Source organism: Branchiostoma lanceolatum, chromosome 16, assembly GCF_035083965.1.
Source record: "Branchiostoma lanceolatum isolate klBraLanc5 chromosome 16, klBraLanc5.hap2, whole genome shotgun sequence".
Classification (NCBI taxonomy): Eukaryota; Metazoa; Chordata; class Leptocardii; order Amphioxiformes; family Branchiostomatidae; genus Branchiostoma; species Branchiostoma lanceolatum.
The window spans coordinates 5,016,431-5,029,568 of NC_089737.1; the positions used below are offsets into that span (position 1 = coordinate 5,016,431).

Consider the following 13,138-nt stretch of genomic DNA (forward strand, 5'->3'; position numbering starts at 1 on the left):
ATATATTTTCTGTAAACGTTTCTAATCCGTAAACGCTAACCCTTCTTTTTGTTTGAAATAATAGTAGTTGACCGAGTTTTCCATGATAAGTATCTATTGCAGATTTTTTTTCCAAATTCAATACTACCAGTTCATAGAAAATCAAGCTTCATTGGAAGCTAATAAAGCAATGCGGCATTGAAATTCATATTTACTTCATCAACAGATTGTTGAGAGCAATTTCGATAAGGTTTCACATTGGTGCTGTTATTATTTTGTACATACAAGTTATAGTTAAGTGTTTGGTAGAAAAAAGTTTCTTATAAGGTTACTAGTGCTTTAACACTATGCCGGCGCACTTACAACTGCAAAAATAACGTAGCACCAAAACTTTGAGTGAATATAGACCCACAGATCGAATGCTCAAGCTTCAATGAAAGATCAATAACATTTTCTTAAATTTAAAAGGCTACTAAGGATTCAAGGCAAAATACAACCCCTCAATTTGGTTAAATCGGGGAGGTTCCCAGTTGAATAGTCAGCATATTCTAATTACTATGTATGAAGGTTATTTAATTATATGCCATATTTTTGGAATACTGTTATCTTTTAGACTTAAATGTAGATGTAGAAATGTTGGTAAAGTTACTCTTATGTTAACAGGGTTTGTCAATGTGTCATCTATTTTTCTGCACGAAAGAAGAGTAGATTTCTGCTTTTACTTTTTGTATAAACTACTTTTCCCTTCTCTTTGGTAGTTGTTTCGTCAACAACAACAAAAACAAATTCTCTTTTAGTATCCAGTTACTTGTTATGATATATACCTTTTGTTATTTTAATAATGTCATATAAGATAAAATGTTATCAACCAGACGTTAACATCTCGTAACGGTTTAAATCGTTAGTGATCTATAAGAACAGACTTTAAAAGTAACCCAATTGTGTTTTGTCCAACCGAGGGACACACATTACAGAGAAATATTGTAAAGAATGTATCTCTAACCATATTCGTAATCACTAAACTAGCCGATTCTTCAGTCTAATGGGCAGGACAGTATGAAACCGAAAGTATTTCGATACATGTTCTGGCATTTACTTGAAAAAATGACCCCTATCGGGCAATATCTTTAACAGCACCATGTAGTTATGTAATAGTAAAAATCCGCTAACCATACAATATTTCCAAAGTTTGGTATGGTGATAACATAACTATGATGTTCTTCAATATTTTGACGAATATACTCTTTGTATCATTGACGCCAATTGTATTTCATGAATACGACACATTAACAACAGATTGACAAAATATTCGACGAAAATCAACAAAGAACATACTGTAGCTAGCGTGAATTTTGAGACGTTGCATCTTTAAGGATATATTTTTGCTATGGATCGCCTTTGGTGTTGAAAGAATATTTTTCTGCTTGAGGGTAACGTATAGCAAGTGTTTCAGCGTTGATTTCTATCTGTAAAAAGGTGTGGACTTCGTATATAAGAGATGTACTAACTTATATGTTACCATTCTAAATTTCTAACCCCACAGGACAAAAAAACGACAATCGCATGAAATTTCAGATTTTGCTCTTATAAACAAATTGAAAATTGTATTAAGTTTGGCATGATTTTTTTGCATTAACCTGCGTATTGAAGTTTGGCAGATTCAAATAGAACTACGTAGTTAGTAAAGACCACTGGTAGGATAAACTGCAATGGATTGGTTTGAAGTCTGGAAGTAAAATCGAATTGATGCGTTTGACAATCAAACCAAAGCCGAAATATTTGTGTGTGCAGCGCTACTGAAGTAGTGGACTTTATTAGAGTTGATGTCAGTAAATTCAAGATGATAAAACCTGACAATTATTTGTGAGGGATCACAGCGATTGAGCGCAGTTTTTACCGTGTTGACAATAAAGTTTCCAAAATGAAAGCTTTGCTCCCTGTTTTTGTTCCTTTCTTCACAATGAGACTCTGTCTAGCGACAGTTGGTAGAATAATGACGAGTAATACTGTCATTTGGAAACACGCTGTTGCTGTCCCTGGTGCTGATTCACGCTGACATTGCTGTCCCTGGTGCTGAATCACATGCACACCAACATTGCTGTCCCTGGTGTTGATTTACATTCACACTAACAGCAGCATTGCTGTCCCTGGTGCTGAATTGCATTCATGCTAATATTGATGTCCCTAGTACTGAATCACATTCACACTGACATTGCTGTCCCTGGTGCACATTCACACTGACATTGCTGTCCCGGTGCTGATTCATATTCACACTGACATTGCCGTCCCTGGTACATGGTGCTGATCCGCACTCTCACTGATATTACTCTCCCTGGTGCTGAATCACATTCACACTAACATTGCTGTCCCTGTTGTTGATTTACATTCTCAGTAACATTGCTGTCCCTGGTGCTGATTCACATTCACACTAACATTGCTGTCCCTGGTGCTGATTCACATTCACGCTATCATCAATGTCCCTGGTGTTGATGTTGATTCACACTTACATTGTTGTCCCTGGTGCTGATTTACACACACATATTTTGCTGTCCCTGGTGCTGATTCATATTCACACTGACATTGCTGTCCCTGGTGCTGATTCAAACTCACTCACACATCCATTAATGGCCCTGGTGCCGATTCACACACTCACACATCCATTAATGTCCCTGGTGCTGATTCACATTCACTCACACATCCATTAATTCCCTGGTGCTGATTCACACTCACACTTACTTTGCTGTTCATGGTGCTGATTTATATTCACACTGACATTGCTGTCCCTGGTGCTGATTCACGCTCACACATACATTGCTGTCCCTGGTGCTGATTCACATTCACACTAACATTATTGTCCCTGGTGCTGATTCACGTCAAACTGACATTGCTGTCCCTGGTGCTTAATCACATTCACACTAACATTGCTGTCCCTGGTGCTGATATGATACTTGACAGTTTTCAAGAAGAAATGGAGATCCTAGTTTATTTTATTACCTTGTGAAACAGGACAACGTAGTGGTACAAATGTTACTCCCGAAAGAACACGTAGCCTGTAAAAAGAGTCTGTTTAACCGTCTGAAATAAGACAACCTACATGTTACTTCCTTAATACCACCTGATAAAAGAACAAGTCAGAATGAAGGATTAAGCTAGACAAGCATCTATCTCGGGTGCCAAACGTTACTTGTATGTTGCACTTTTAAGTCATCCACACACCTTGCGTCGATATGGAGTGGTAATGTATACAGAACAGTGAGTTCGGCAGGATATAGGATATTCTTTGTACACAACCAGGTATTGATATCACCTGCTAACGTTTCGGTGTCTATCAGACACCTTCTTCAGAGCTTCTGACTGAAGTACTGCTTCTCACCGCTATAAGTAGCCGATGTAGGTGACGCTGTTGCGGTGAGAACACCGAGACGAGGGGGGATACAAACTTAGCCACGTTTGGGACAGTGTTCCCACCGCAAGAGCGCCACCTACATCGGCTACTTATAGCGGTGAGAAGCAGTACTCCAGTTAGAAGCTCTGAAGAAGGTGTCTGATAGACATCGAAACGTTAGCAGGTGCGATCAATACCTGGTTGTGTGCAAAGAATATCCTATACCCTATATATATTCTACCAACGTGATGAAATTATTTTCGGGGGTCAGTGAATTCGGCAGATCTGCGTCACCATTCAGCTTAACGAAATCAAACATCCTTTCTTTCATTTTTCTTTCGCTTGCATAACTTTTGGGGGTGTTCGGAAGATGTCGCCTATTACGACACATCATTATGGCCCTATCTATGGCTTCGTCTTAAAACATCTTAAAATGTAAGTATTTCTTAAAACCTATATCTACTAGATGCTGAATTATGCAGCACATATTCACAAGCGAGCTTTTACATTAAGTAGCATATTTAATTACCCTCTGGCTCTCATCTAACTATGTTCATGCAAATGTATTTTCAATATATTCATACCAATACGTATACCTATACAGATCATTAGTGGTACCGATATAGGTTACAACATCAGGATTATCTCCACAGAATCTATGAGATACAATGTGAAAAGTCTTGTGTCTCTCTTTTCCTAATATCAAGCAAATCGCGCATGCAACATGTTTGAAGAAATACAACAATGCAAAATCGTAGTTTGGTATTCTACCATGCTTCTTACTTAAATGTTTATTTACACATGTAGAGAAATACGGATGTGTTACATGTTTTAGCGATACATAGCGTTTCACAAATTGCTGATTGCACAACGTTAATATGTACAAACGCAGAAGGCATAAACCGATATAAGATAAAGTGTATCTTTGTCATGTTCAAGGCAACACGCTTCGCTATATAGCACATACACCAGAACCGAACTACTAGTATATCTACTAAGAATACCTGATATAGCTAATAGTAATTATGTATCAAACAAACCCATGACAAAGTTGTTGTTGTAAACCTCTGGCGACTTTGATACATTGAAAGCAATTCGTAGATTTAAAAAAACACACAACAAAACTCACACATTAGTAGCACCAAAGTATTGAAGTCTACCAAAGCCGGCACCTTCCGTTATGTACGTCTACAAATTGATAAGGGCTTTGAGGTACTAGGTAAGACATACGTTCAGGGAATAAACTAAGACAATCGAGGTACTGCCAGAGAAAACTTAAGAACCACAGTTCATCTGTGAGTTGCCTTGTCAATGATATGCCATTTACTGTCATTGTGTATCTTTTGAAACCGACATGAAGCTTTTCTAAACTTCTTCTTTCTTGACTTCTGAAATACAACGAGAATAGACTATATCAACACTTCATCTCAAGATTAGACTGTCTCAGAAGCCACATATTACATCGTATTTTAGATTATATACGCGAGAACATGTCCAATCGTTTCCCTATTCCAAGATTTCCTTGGTCAAATATAAAGAGAAGACGAAAAAAATTAAGTTCTCAAATGACACTGAACGGCCTGTCACACATACATGTAGTCTTTGCATATCTGACTGCAACTGTTCTTTTAAAGCTATTAGTAAGGATGCTCCTACAGTACTTGATGACTTGCAACGAGTTCCATTCTACTTAATCTCCAAGCAGATCTACACGGGTGCGAAAATCGTATATGCTAGCCAGAGAAGGTCCAGTCAGCCAGATAAACTCCAGCCAGCCCCGTAGGACTGGACCTTCTCTGGCTAGCATATACGATTTTCGCGCCCCGTGTAGATCTGCTTGGAGATTACAATCTACTATGTTTCTCAGAAAATACACATTTTTGAACAATCAATCCTTGGTTGATAGCCCTGGTACTTAAAGGCATGATTATTTCTTGTCTTACTCAAAGACTATGTTACTTCGGACACTGTTTGTAATCATTTTAAAAAGCTTATTTATTTCAAATTGAGATTTATGATAAAATGATGGAGCACCCACCTTCGATCCCAATATTACCGGCCGACTGCTGCACTGCCCTTTGACCTCCCTCTAATTTGGTGGCGCGGACTCCATCATAGATAACAATGGCGGGTGCCTGGACAGAGATTTTGGTTAGAAATACAAAATTGGTGAAAATTTAGTCAAGGCAACTTGTGGAAAATGTAAAATTTCTCTTTGTTATTAACACGGACATTTAAAAGTTGGTTCATTGTGTAGGAAGATGAATAACAGATCTGTGAACTGTCATCATGCAAAAAATGTTTTAACCGTTAAATTTGAAAATATTCAAAATCATTAGTGACGTACCTCGTATCCATGGTAACCGGAGCAGACGGCGGCACAGGAGATACAGGACAGGATGGCAGTGAGGACGACCTCAATAATGGCGCTGAGAAGTACCAGCACGATTATCGCAACGTAGTTGTCCTGTTTAGACAAGAGGCACATATTCATATTCATTATTGAATACTGCAAGTCAAATGAAGGAATGTTATGATAGCACGCGTAATTAAATTCATTTGTGTTCTAGCATAACACTAAGGATTTAACTTTGCTCCAACGTGGAAGGAGCGGACTTCCCAATTTTCGCCCAGTTGTCTTCAGGATGATGTAAGGACGGTGGCCGATATCGACTTCCGACCACTTTTTATCCTATGCTCACGTAACAACAACAACCACGACCACGTGACCCGCGCATGCCCAATAAGGTCGCCAGTTACCCTAAAACAAGTAAAGGAGACTAGAGGACTGGTCGAAAATTGGGTAAGTCTGCTCTTTAAAAGTAACCAAAGCAATATTAGGTCCTGTTGTTGTTAAGTTGGACTTTGAAAGTCAATTTATTTCATCGTTTCTATACATGACGTCCATCATGTAAAAATACGACGTCGTTCTCATGTGAGAATGCTGAAAATCGTCACCTTGCTTTTTTTAGGCTCGCGAAATTAAGGGAATCATCGTACGACACGTTTTTGCGCGGTTTAAAAAAGCTCAAAGTGTGAAGTTATTACGCAAATAGTGTTAGTAAATGTCACTACCAGAAAGATTTCAGCATTTTTTTTTATTTTCATATTTTGTGCCGTAATATTGCTTTGGTTGCCTTTAAAACGTTAATCAACTTACGTAGTACGGCCAATCCTTGTACACTACCCTCATGAAGCTAGTGTCTGTTGAGGTTTCGGGTTCAGTTTCCTCGTCCTCCTGTCGGCGGCGCCTACCACCGTCATCGAACGTCAGCGGTGCCGTCACGGCAATCTTATACCAACACAAGAAAGGCACAGATAAACGTCACGATTAAAAGTCTCGGTTCAATCCCAGAAACAATTAGGTTTTTTGTAAATTGATCCTTGCTTTGATTAATAATAGCATCCATCAGGCCTTCCCACAGGGTAGGAATAATATAATACTAAATAACACTAGTAAAAACAGGGGTAATAACTGGCCGGGAGAGTCAGTCCATTTGAAGGGTATCATTTCGTTCTTAATTTTTTACCCTATGTTGGCCGCCCAACTCCTTATAGCCAGCGTAGTTAGGCTTAGTACGCACTACGTAGATACTACATTTATAGTAGCTTGGACTTCATTGTCATAAAGTATAATTGATATTAAGATATCCTTTCATTAGAGAGCTTTAAACAACACTTTGGAGTTCGGAGTAATATATTCAGAAAATAAGTTTGTTACATCCAGCTGCGTGCATGCCTGTAAGGCTGAAAGGTGGTTATACCGGTTAGCAAATACAGGTACAGTAAAGGTACAGGTAAGGCTACTGACCTCTTCCTCAAAGTCGATGGGGGTGAAGGGCAGCTCAGTGGTGGTGGCAGAGGGCGCAGCTTCACCATCAGCAAACAGCTGCAATTAGAAACAAACTAAATTTTAGCTTGAATTCATGAAATAAAAGACGCCATTTACACCAGGGCCTTACAAACATTCCTCAATAGAGACGGGGGTGGAGCGTAAAACCTTCTTCAACTTTTGATCAACTGCTCACCGCGGCACGTATTCTAGATACATGACGCCACAGAAACGGTGAATAATTCACTGAAATGAGCACATTAGACACTTTTCTGTGTCCAATGCACAATAGGTCTGCATCGCGCAGTCAACGTTCATTATTAAAGGAAGGTAAAGAAGTTTTATTCCCGGAAGATCTATAATTTTGAACGTCAATCTATTCTGTCATTTCTATACATGATTAGTTCAAACAACATTATCACAATGTAAAGCAATGTCCATGATGCAAAATTACGACGTCGTTGTGATGTGAGAACTCACTGAAAATTGTGGCCGGAGTTTTTGTAGGCTCGCGCAACTAGGGGAATCATCGTACGGCACGATTTTGCGCGGTTTAAAATCCTCAAAGTCTAACGTTATCACGCATATGTGCTAAACAATGTTAGTAACTGTCACTACCATAAAGATTTCAGCATTTTTTTATTTCCGTTTTTAGGGCCCCAATACATTACTTTGGTTGCCTTCAAAACGCGGAGAGCCGTCTGCACGTAAAATATTGAATAAGATATTGACTTAAATCCTGTCAACAACTCACGTCTTGAACGGTCACGGCGACCTCCTCATCCAGCTGTATGGGCGTGAAGGGGAACCCGGTAGTGGTCGAGGCGCCCGTGGTCACCTCAGCGGCGGCAGCCTCACCGTCCACCGCCGGCCCTGTGATCGGGATGAGCTTGGTGTGCGTCTCGAAGGCGTCCTCGTAGTAGATGTCCGGGTGCGTGCCGAGCTCAACCAGAGCCACCAGAACGGTGGTGACTGTCGCGAGGAACGCGAACAAGACAAAGACGAGGAATGCTGTAACCTAGAAAACGGTACAGGATTGTGATGTTTATGGCTCAACAAAAGAAAACCATACGACTGCACACAATACAACAAATAAGAAGAACTAGGTGCCTCAAACGTAAGTCACTTCCTCCTAGCTAGCTTAGCCCAAGAGCTATCTAAAGTAGGCAAAGCATGCGCAAGCATGATGCTTTTTCAAGTAGATAGTGGTAGTGCAATGCGGCTTCGCTGCGGCCCGTGTTTTTGGCCAAGCACACCGGGTCACCCCTACTCTTCTCGATAAGTATGTTGGGTTATTTACCTCCCCGAAATCGTGCCCATACATGCATATGCATAGCTTGCTCGGAACACGGAATATCAAAACCGACAGTTCCGCTCCAGTACCTAGAAAAGCCGCCAAGGGGCCCAAAATCCAATGGTTTCCAGTTTTGTCAAAACCTACCAACACACTAAATATGAAACCAAACCATCTAGTCGTTCTTGAGATCTATTGACCAACAGACACACACACACACACACACACACACACACACACACACACACACACACACACACACACACACACACACACACACACGCTGTCTAAAACATAACCTACATTTTTATGGAGGTAATAAAAATCATTCACATGTTGCTTTAAAACGTACAAAAAAAGACAGGCGGAAGTCCCTAACAATGTGATGAGCATTGTAAACACTGCTGATGTTACACACATTCAGAATATCTATAGTTCGCTAGGTGTCGCTCTTGTACGTACCCGACAACCGTCCGCTGGGTCGTAGGCACTTCTGATGGCGCATAGACCAGCCAACAAGACCTAGAACAGTCAAGATACTAGTAACAAATCAACATCAGTGCATATTCACGATCGTTTTAACTGTAAGAATACTTATCTAAGGTTTATTCGATATCACACAACGATTATTGGGCTATTTAATCAAAGACTTTCAAATCAACCCTGTCAGCGTTGTTTCAGAGTATCTAATAAATGTATCTAGATTTCCAATGTCTTCCCCACATTTTAAGATAGCCTTAGTATTTGTGTGTCTAGAAATACGACTTGGGATTTTTGCGTCTTCATGTTGTAGTAACCAGCATAGACTCAGGGGCTCTGTAGAACAGTACATATAACTGCTAGGCAATGTCTCAAACTGAATTGTAAGCCAGTGTTGTCATTACTTTACTTCTTGGCTAACTGTCCTTCAAGCTAACTTCTTTATGTGTAGCCATACTTCAATTTCTTATCTGTTGTCTGTAGATTTCAAACATGACTTGAAGAGTATGTGGTAAATTGTCTCGGCCAGGCCTCCAGTGATGTGCACTGTACGGCTGCCAGACGCCCATAGCCCATAGTTTACATTGTCTCGTATTTATATAGTTTTATTTGGGTCTTTAACACAATGATAAATGAATTAGCTGTGATGCTCTTTGAATCACAGCTTATCTATCTATTGATTGGAAGTGTTAACATCATGTTTGACGTATGCAACAAACGAGCTTCTTTTTACAACTGACTCCTTCCACCAGCTGAATCGACAGTGGTGACCGGAGACAGCGGACGAAATGTTCAACATACTAACCTTATATTACATTACCATCGTACGGAAGCAAAACAACAAACTTGAAACACAAATAATAACCACAATATTTTTTTCTTTGGGAAACAGCTTCTTAGAGTCCGTGCTGGTGGCTACGGGAACTGGAATATAAATCATTCAAATTTTTTGCTTAAAAGAATATAATTGAAGTGTGTTTACTAATGATTTCGCAATGATATCCTCGTAAAACAAGGCGATGGTAAAGCATTAATGGCCGAACACGCCCTAATCACGTAGACAATGCGTGCACACAGGACCCACTTCTGGGAAGTGAGGCTATTGCAGTGTGTGTTGATAGAACAGTTTCTTTGTACGAAATGTTACATCTAATTTAAGTATAGCGATATGTCGCTATTGATTTTAAATTCTGACATTAGTCACATAATCCACATTCATACTTAACTTGTGTAAGGATCAAAACGATACTGCTGTCTTTCGGACAAAGATCGAGTCCGCATTGTGTGTTCAAATCAACTTTGCATTATCTATTCAGCTTACTTGCAAACCCATCGAGGGCTAATTACAAGCTAAGGTAACACTGAACAGATGCACTATAAATATAAACGTTCGAAAAAGTACATCAATGTCTAGTCTATTGAACTGCCGCGTATCTTATGTCTCTACATACATATTACTAGGGGTCTGACTTCTTTTAAGAAGGCAGTGGTTAATGAATATAGGCACACATTTTCGATGATATGTTTGTTAAGGAATTGTAATAGGTCTTGTATAGGATTTCTAGATGGTGAAAGCTCGGGGATATTGTGGGAACTGTTTCAAAAAGCCTGATCCTTTCAGCCTCGTATATACACACATGTACTTACCACAATCCCGCTCCATATAGGTGCCCCCACGTGCGCCACTAGAGGCACACAGTAGCCGTGACACGCTCCCAGTCCTATCACGCCCAGCAAGATGCTGAAGATACCCAGAAACAGCAGGGCCACCCCGAGGAAGTACGCCCTTTTCACACCGTATCCCGTAGTTCTACACATCTTGGCGTCTGAAAACAATAGTGGACTATAATGTAGATATTGATAAAACCATTCATTCATTCATAACTTTACTGCTCAACCATTGTGTACATGTGTGATACATCATAATGTAACACGGCAAAGTATTTGACAATTCTGGAATCTAGTCAACACTACCAGATATACATTTATCCATAAATCTTTAACAGAAAAATATCATTGAATGAATAATATGATCACAAAAGCACTTATTAACTAGTTTACAGCATTATAAGGGTGGGTTTGTCATGATATAGAAATAAATAAGCAACGTTTTCTGTATTTGTATGACTTGTTTTCTTCATGAATGAAATACGTATGCACTCGATCGTGGAAACGTGTGATCATCATCATATCATGACGAGCCAGTTGCTTTAGATTAAGTCTAAGGTGTGACTAAACAAAAAAAAAGCATGGCAAATGTACGTTTCACAGTCATTTTTCGTTTCAACTCTTGGGAACCTTGCCAATGTCTTTGCATAGCGGCAGAATGTTAAGCGGCCGAGCGGATCTTTACACAATATCTAAAAAATGCTCCTCGACGACTCGGACAATCTATCGCCCGGATAGTTCCACTGACTGTGGCCCTGCATGTGTTGTTCACGTTAGGTTCGGTTACTAGCTGGTCAAGCCGTTTGACCAGTTGTGGCCTACATTCTCCTATAGCTAGACAGATGGCTCTCATATTACCGTATTGTGTTACATTGTTTACATTTCTGTTGGGGAACATCCTAAGGGTGATATATATCATAAACATGAAAGAAAACATTTTAGAAAATATCCTTACGATGTGATACTTTTTCTTCCTAATAGCGAGAATCCTTGAAGATCACGGTTTTATCGGAAGCATTATAGAAAACTAAAGACTATAGGTTAACGGATTTGAACGATGAATAAAATGATCGCTGTCATAGATATTAATATATTGGAGGAATGTTTGCATCAGTTGTACATAGGATCATATAACACTTCTTGACCTAATTCAACCCTTAGAAAAACAACCTGCTCAGTGAAAAAATAGCAAGTGGCGAGACGCCAGCGGCGAAGTGGGCGTGCTTAGAGCTGTGCACTGTAGTGTTTCTCTTTTGCCAGAGATGATTTATTTACATAACATATTTACTGTAAGGCTTCGCTTATGGAAAATGCCTACTGGTAGTTGGTATTGGATATGACATGTGACGAACAACTTTCTATCAAAGTGACGATTCATTCTTGTCAATTTCGTTCTGGGAATATGCAGGCGAGAAACAACAACTAATACAACCAATGTTAAACAAAGAATTGCAGATTGTTTGTCATAGTACAATGACTCTTAGCTTTGAAAATGTAAAGAAAACAACGCAATATTATTGCGTGCGACCGACGAAAACCTGGAATGTTGTATGTGGAGTGCGCATATTGTTCGAAAAGTACACTGAAAGATACTATCAGTCAGCTGGAGCCCGAAAAAGTCGTTAACTGATAACTCCGAATACCTTTTATGAACGCTAAGAAGTTTAATCATGACACGCATAACTTACCAGTTATTGTGGGTTCCCCAGCTCTTGGAGTCCGCGGAAAGGAATGGGTGTAGGCACCTCTAGAACTGCAATGCGCATGCGCCTGGTGGTATTCTAACACCAGTGCTCGGTGATGTTACACCGGGGTGTGCATTGTACAGGTCGCACCTGCTGGTGCCTCTCAACCGGTGTCAACCAGCGGGGACCGGTCAGCGACCAGATGACACCCTCACATCCAAGCAGATGTAGGGAGGGCATAGTGTCCGTCATTCATGTGGTGCGTTTTTCACGACTTGTGTGTTGCCACTCCCAAAATCCATACATAAATGAAGACCATTATTTCACATTTTGTAACGCTGGGCTAAGTATAGTTCATAACAGAATATGTTCAGCCGCATAGTGATGTCATCCCTGTGATTATACATATGAAAAATACGTTGCGTTTGGGATGCCTTGCTTCTCATTAATATGTATCAGCAGCAACACCTGTGCTGTATTGCTATGTGAACCAGTCAGAATTGCTTTGAAGAAGGTGACAGATGGTCACCTAAACGTCGGTGGAATAAATCTCTTGGTTGTGTAAAAGGAGTCTTTTTTTATTCAAAATATGTTGAAATTAAAGTTAACAGATGCAATATAAACTAATTATTCCAATACATTTTGCAGATTACTGATATATCATTCTGACTCTGTTCTGGACTAAGTTTATTCTTAACTTTCTTTCAATAATTTCAAGTATTCTTTTACAATACTTTACATTACCACAACTGTTACAGTAATATTCCCCTTTCTAATGGAGGGTGAAACAAAATTAGAGAGACTTAGACAAGTCG

At 39.7% G+C, this 13,138-nt stretch overlaps 1 protein-coding gene across 1 annotated transcript; it reads right to left on the reverse strand.

The window, feature by feature from the left end:
* Positions 1-4,356: 4,356 nt before the first annotated feature.
* LOC136422293 (uncharacterized) lies at positions 4,357-10,790 on the reverse strand. The gene is made up of 8 exons (XM_066409957.1): positions 10,618-10,790; positions 8,953-9,012; positions 7,951-8,214; positions 7,176-7,253; positions 6,525-6,656; positions 5,712-5,831; positions 5,403-5,499; positions 4,357-4,752 (listed from the first exon to the last, which is right to left on the reverse strand). Exons 1-8 carry the CDS (start codon positions 10,786-10,788, stop codon positions 4,730-4,732), a joined length of 945 nt encoding a protein of 314 aa, XP_066266054.1. The 5' UTR covers positions 10,789-10,790; the 3' UTR covers positions 4,357-4,729.
* Positions 10,791-13,138: the final 2,348 nt, after the last annotated feature.